At 53.5% G+C, this 6,595-nt stretch overlaps 1 protein-coding gene across 1 annotated transcript; it reads right to left on the reverse strand.

Annotated features, from left to right (window-relative positions):
- Positions 1-1,121: 1,121 nt before the first annotated feature.
- LOC126530427 (chitin deacetylase 1-like) lies at positions 1,122-6,146 on the reverse strand. The gene is made up of 4 exons (XM_050177703.3): positions 6,045-6,146; positions 4,792-5,037; positions 3,015-3,486; positions 1,122-2,460 (listed from the first exon to the last, which is right to left on the reverse strand). Exons 1-4 carry the CDS (start codon positions 6,103-6,105, stop codon positions 1,626-1,628), a joined length of 1,614 nt encoding a protein of 537 aa, XP_050033660.1. The 5' UTR covers positions 6,106-6,146; the 3' UTR covers positions 1,122-1,625.
- Between the last annotated feature and the right edge of the window lie 449 nt (positions 6,147-6,595).

A 6,595-nucleotide genomic window follows, 5' to 3' on the forward strand; every position in this document is an offset into this window, starting at 1 on the left:
GTTGCACCGACGACGAGGAGCGAGCGCCGAGCGTGAGAGCCGAGCTGGCCCTATCGGTGCCTCATTTGCGTTCGGTGCCAGGTCGCGATTTCAACGAGCCGTCAATGGCGGCTCCAGACAGTGACCACGCCGACAGCATGTTGTGTGCGTGGCGGACTGAATTGCCGGAGGCATCGCAGATGGTCTCTCGAGAAACGACGAGGGCCATTGACAAGGGCCGTAGCGGGGGTGCCCGTAACGGTCGTGTGGCGTGTATTCAGGCTTTCGAAGCAGGGATCGCCCACATGCAGCGCCCATTGCCCCAAGTGTTAATGAACGAGCGTATCGCGCATTCACTGGATGGTGTTACGTACGCGCAATGTCACTGCCAAACCACGTAATGCACTGATTTCCGGTCTGTGGCTTTCAAGCACCGATTTGGAATAACACAAGAAAGTTAAAAAGTGCGTGGACATGGAAAAAAAAATATTTTCATTTTTACTGACTTTCACGGGGGAATAATTATCCGGGGAATCTTCAATTTATAAACGGAGGGAAGTGCTCGTAGTACGTCTTGTCGCTCTGCCTTTTTACGTGAGAAGACATACGGCTACCGATATGTTTTGGGCTGACTTGTTTGTCGCCATTTCGCGCGTATACGGGCTTTCACTATACTATCATTAGATTCCACTGAAACAGGAGACCGCTGCGCCGCAAGTCGTATCGTTTAAAGCCCCCAAAGATTATGGTACAGCACTGACGCAGGAGCAAATAGTGACGGATCTTCTCCCGGGACCATTACATTGGATAGAGAAGCTCTGTAGCGTTTCGAATGTGTACTATTAAGGTGAGGGAATCGTCTGCACTGAATCACATGAATGAAAAAGAAGAAGCGAATTTATACAAAAAAAAGCAAATAGAAATTTTATTGGGGTATTGGACAAATAATTTTGAATTCCCCATGGAGCGAATGGACTAGGATTCAAGGTGTCAAGATGGATGTGGACGTTTTGGGACTTGCTTAAGTTAAACTGGCACGTTCGGCCCAAGAAGGGTAGACGCGTCTTGGCCTTCGTTTGAATTAGTCAGCCCTTGAGATGGTGGGATGGGCGGCTTCACCCAGCAGAGGAAAAGCAGGAAAGAACAGGAGAATCACTTCTTTATTCACGCCGACCCAAGCATGCTTTTCAGGCGTTCGAGACCAGAAAGTAGGAAGGCGCCACGTCGAAAGCGGCGGTCTCTGGGAGCCCAGCAGCAACCACGAGGTCGCGCGGGGCCGGACACACTTCTGGCGCGGCGCACTGAATCAGTTCTGCGTGACTGGCGGCGGGGACGAGGGAGGGGTGGTTTTTATTCGGAATCACACACTTGTCGCGCTCGGGGAGAGGGCGCGCCCTTTTTCTGCCGGCCGGAGCGCGCAAGCAACGGGACACCTTGCGGCAAGCAGTCCAGCTGGCGGCAGTGAGTGAGCAGAGACAGTCCGAGAGTAGATGGCGTAACGGCACCTGCGGCCGGCCGATTGGGGCCCACGTGGCCGCCGACGTCCTTGGGCACCGGTCCAGGCAGCTAGGCCAGACCGGTCCCGAAGAAGATGCTGCCGCCGCCTGCCCCGCGGACTCGGAAGGCGACGACGATCACAACGGTTTCTACTTGCGGAAGGCAAAGTAGTCTCCCGTTGGGTCCTCGAGCCACGGATAGTTCTGCGGACACTCGACGCACGTGTGCAGACGGATGGTCTCACCGGGCAGTTCCCTAGTTGTCAACGGGCAGGCGTTGGGCAGACTGCAGTAAGCCTGGCCCTTGACGTCACACTTCTCCTTCCAGGGCGCGAAGTCCCTGATGGCGGAGAGCTCGGTGGGCTGCTGCATCCACTGCAGCACCTGAGTCATGGTCACGAAGAACACGTCGTTCTTGTCCAGAGTCTCGTCGATCCATTGGACGAAAGCATCCAAGTACTCGGGGTTTAGCTTGAGCCAGCCGGCGTGGAAGTAGAGTCCGAGGGGCGCACGGTTGGTTTTGTAGTGTCTGTCCAAGTTGTGGTTGAGGAAGTTGTAGAACTGCTCGCCAGAGATAATGTTGCTGCAAGAGTCCACCATGGCGCAGCCGGCCAGCTCTTCGTCGAATGTCGGGTCGTCCCTCCGGTCGAGCTCGTTCATGACCATCTCCCAGACGGCATGAGATCGGCTCGGGCAGTTCTGGCCGTTACCATGGCACTTGTGGGGCATGCGAAAGTAGAGGGTATAAGGCCACAGCGGAGGGTTGCTCAGCGGGGCTGCGATGGTAGAGTCGTAAAGGAAGGCCTGCTCTTCCATCATAAAGAATTGGCTGTTGCCGCCCACCCTCAGGTAGGGGGCTCGCACTCCCACGATCGAATTGTCAGTGATGTTGGCGAAGCGTTCCATGATGAGTCGCACCCCAGCCATTTCCTTGGCCCAGGTCTCGGTGTTGGCCTCGGACCAGTACTTCTCCTCATGTTTGTGCCTGTGCGCGCGGAGGGAAAAGAGAAAGGCAAGGCGCCATCAGCAAAGCGGTCACGCACCTTTCGGCGCGGAACAAGTTTGTAACAGGCCCAACAAGGACAGCGGCCGACCAGAACCACGCGGCGCATTCGATAGAAAGATAGGAGGATGAAAGGAAGGACCGCTTGTTCTCTTGCTTTGTAACTGCACGGCCGCATTTGCGGCTGCTGCGGTGGCTACTTTTTTTGCGCAATAACGAATTGCGTGTCAAACGCAATCTGGGGCGAGAGTAAGCGAAAGAATACGCGAAAACGAAAACGGTGTTACGAAGAAGCCACTTTCACCGCCATTACAAACATAAAGCGGCGTTTAGAGATATCAGCTCTCTTTTCGCCTGAGCTGTTTGTGCGGCACCACTGACCCTCTGAGCGCGTCCCTCATAAACCGCCTCTGCGACCTCGCTGGGGCGCCGCGCTGATTCTAAATTGCCTCAGCGTTATTTAAGCCTCCAGATTCTAGACGTCGAGGCTAGAGGAAGTGGGCAGACAGGAAGGCATGCAAGAACGGCTTTCTCACGTGATTGAGTGCGCCGCCATTTCGTGTCCCCGACGGTGGAGCTCCTGCACGGCGGAGTAGTTGGTGTACTTGTGGGAGACGAAGAAGGTGGCCTTGATTTGGCAGCCGTTCGGGTTGTTGCGGCCCTCCTTGAAGATCTTCTCGTAGATGTCGATGTTGTTGTTGTTGATGGCGTCGTCGAAGGTGATGGTGATCATTTGCGGCACAACGTTTGGCTCCAGGCGGCCCGGGATCTGAGTGCCGTCGGCCGAGCAGAAACAGTCGGGCAGCACGCATTGGTTCTGGTCACAGGGGGGCGCCCGGTTCGGGTCCTTGTCGACGGTGCAAGCGTTCTCGTCCGACCCATCACTGCAGTCGGGGTTGCCGTTACAGAACATCTCCTTGGCGATACAGTCGCCATTTCCGCAGGCCAGTTTGCCGGTCTCACAGATAGGCTCGTCTGTCGCCAAGAGAGGGGCGACTAAACGCGGCTCTGCACGGGGGTGAGACAGGACACGTTGAGGGGCGCACATATTCTACACTAAAACTCCATAGCAACCACAGAGGGCATCAGTAAGGAGATGCTACATAGTAAGTCTAAACAGAACAATTTCTATGCACAGAAAGAACCCGTCTATACACATCTTGAGAGAATGTTCGCTATATTTTTAGATACGGGCTTGACTGTGCCCGGTCAGCTTTATCTTAAGAAAGACATTAAGGGGCAAATACATTGTGATAGCTTAATGTCAACATGAATGACCTTATAAGCCACGTCAACTTCATCATCACCATGATCATCAGCCTATTTTTATGTTCACTGAATGACGAAGGCCTCTCCTTGCGATCTCCAATAACCCCTGTCGTACGCTAACTGATACCAACTTGCGCCAGCAGATTTCCTAATTTCATCACCCCACCTAGTTTTCCGTCGTCCTCGACTACGCTTCCCTTCTCTTGGCACTCATTCTGTAACTCTAATGGTGCACCGCTTATAGGAGGTTATATTTGACGAGTCGTACGATAGTAGTGCGTTTGCAAGGGGCTCTTTCATAAGGGAGGTCGCTGTGTGAGACAGCGCTGCTTGCGGAGCTATCGCGCATGGCTTGCTCTTAATTGAAACATGTACCTCAGGGGTAAAGACTAATGCTTTGTTGTTAGGTCAACCGATATCGCGAGTTTTTCTATAAATGAGAACGCATGTTATAGCTGGTGAGATTCCTGTGTAAACTAGTGCAAATTGTATTGATTTTTGCATGGTGGGAACACCATGAAATGAACTTCATGCTTTGCAGTGTCTGAACTACGGCAGGGGAGAAAAAATAACTAATGTAATGCTTTCAATATGCCTTTTTCATGAGATAAATGGCATGTGCACTATATTTATGAACAGAAATGCTTTTTTTCAGTGCTTACTTCTCACAACGAGCTCGATTATAATAGGATTTTATGCATATGAGCTTGTAAATGCTGACATCTCGAACAGAAGCCTCTTCAGGCGCTCACGGGTAGCCCTCCATGCAGAAAAGAAGGAGCCGGCGCAGAATTGCAAAGCACACATACACATATTGACCTTGGCAGGTGTCACACAAGCTACGCTGATTATTGCGAATTAGCACTAAAGTATAAAATCAATTCGCTCATCTTTTATTTTTACTGAACTTTCTTGGAAAAGCTGGGCAAAAAGCTGTGGTCTGCAGTTTGACAGAGGCCCGCAAATTATACACAAAGCAGATAGGTATTGTTGTTTCAACTGTTCCTGGCAAGGGTAGAGGTGAAGAAGGGCACGAAAACTTACTCTCAAGCTGTTCGCAGTTCTTGACGTTGGCTTTCCAGTCGCACGTCTGCTTCTCAATGTCGAAAGCGAGGCCAGATGGACACCGCAGTGCCAGCAAACCCTGGACGGAGCACCGAACGACGTCACGGCAGTCTTCGTCCGCTGTCAAGCGGAAGTATTCCGAGGGGGAGCGGCCCTTGCAGAGCTCGGCGTCATTCTCGATGTCCGTGGAGATCTGCCGTTTCACTATAGAAGTGGCCCAGGCACCTGATGGGAGGAGTGACGGACTCGGTTTTTGATCGCACTTTGAGGGACAATAGTACAGATCTAGTCGTGCAATTGACGGAGCCTTCGGCATGCAGCTTATACCACTGCCCGAACTCACCACCAGGACTCCACTTTATGCGTGACACAAGTGCGCTTGCTCACCTATTTTCTACCACCATTTCAACTGAAATAGCTGTTCCTGCCGAAGACCGCCAAGCTTCGTTATTACTTCCCGATACGAAAGTAAATACGTCGTTTTCACCTATACTTGGACTCAAATTGTTTATTTCTAGCGTGCTGTATGAAACAGTCGCGCAGATCGTCGCTGAACGAACCAGAAGTCGGTGGCTGGCTTAAAGGATAGACGCCCGGAAATAGGCGTTCGTAAGTGGTAACGCGGAAGACGCGATCGGCCATAAGGTCTCAGCGGTGTGGCAACGAGTCGCCGCTTTGATTTCTCGGCGTACATGATCTTAATTTCACATATAACCGTTAGCACGGCGATCACGTATTAGCTCACGCTACTTATCTCGACGTCGGTGGACACGCTCTGCGTGCGGGCCGCATCTGTCGGTTGGCCTAAACTCGGCGTTAGGCTGACTTAGGCCAAACAGATTGCTGCTCCCTTCCCAAGTTGAGACGTTATGCCCCTTTCAAAGGTAGATCCACAAGGTTTAGACTGTGGGGAAATCACCGGGTCAGCTGGTCAGCTTAACACAAGCGCAAAACGGCGACGATGAACGCGGTTCGACGTCCACATGGTCTCAGATGAAGGCAAAGCCCCCGCCACGTCAGGTCCGAGGCTCAGGCTCAGGTTGTCTGCGCAGGAAGCGAGGACGACCCCGACCAGTGGTGGGAAGCGTCGTGCACGTGCTGGAGGGTGGCTTTGCCTTCATCGGACAGGTAGGTAGATGACCGATCGGAGTTCATTGGCAGCGGATGTGGTCGCAGTGCTCGAAACTCGAACCACGGGTTTGGGGGAGCGGGGGGGGGGGATTGTTGCATACCGTGTGTAGCGACGAGGGCGAGGAGGAAGGCGCCGATGAACCGCACCGTGTGTGTCCCCATGGTGCCGGCAGTGCAGAAGCCCGGCCCTGAGAGCTGGCAATGCTTATATAGGTCCTACTTGGCACACGGTCCCCCCCTTTCCCGGCGCGTTTCTGGGGCAGCCGCCATTGGCCGCGCGGGCTCCCACGTCAGCCAGCCGAGAGGCAACGTCCTCGCCGGTGCAGCGGCGAAAGCGCTTCGCCGGCGGTTCGAGAAGCGCCGAACGCTTTCTCTGCGGCACTGCCGCCGCCGACGACGAGGTGGTGGTGATGCGCGGCCCCTCCACCCGCCCGGACCGGGTCCCCTAAATTTGCGAACGTGCGCGCGCGTCTGCGTAGGGCTTTCTTTTGTGCAACTTGCGAGATTGTTTCCTCCTCGGTATAAAAGAGCGAAATGACCGGACTTCAAGCCACGCTCTGCTCGTTCACTTGGGGATACGCTGCTATCGCCGTCTCAAAGTGGGTTTCTATAGCATTGGTCAGTTGTTAAAGGGCTATATTCAGTGGGTAAA

Source organism: Dermacentor andersoni, chromosome 4, assembly GCF_023375885.2.
Source record: "Dermacentor andersoni chromosome 4, qqDerAnde1_hic_scaffold, whole genome shotgun sequence".
Classification (NCBI taxonomy): Eukaryota; Metazoa; Arthropoda; class Arachnida; order Ixodida; family Ixodidae; genus Dermacentor; species Dermacentor andersoni.

Coding starts and splice junctions, on each gene's coding strand:
- LOC126530427 (XM_050177703.3), bottom strand. CDS start 6,105: ATGGGGACACACACGGTGCGGTTCATCGGCGCCTTCCTCCTCGCCCTC. Junction 3,487..4,791: donor GAACTGCGAACAGCTTGAGA/GTAAGTTTTCGT, acceptor ACCCCCGTGCAG/AGCCGCGTTTAGTCGCCCCT. Junction 2,461..3,014: donor ATGGCGGCGCACTCAATCAC/GTGAGAAAGCCG, acceptor CCGCGCGCACAG/GCACAAACATGAGGAGAAGT.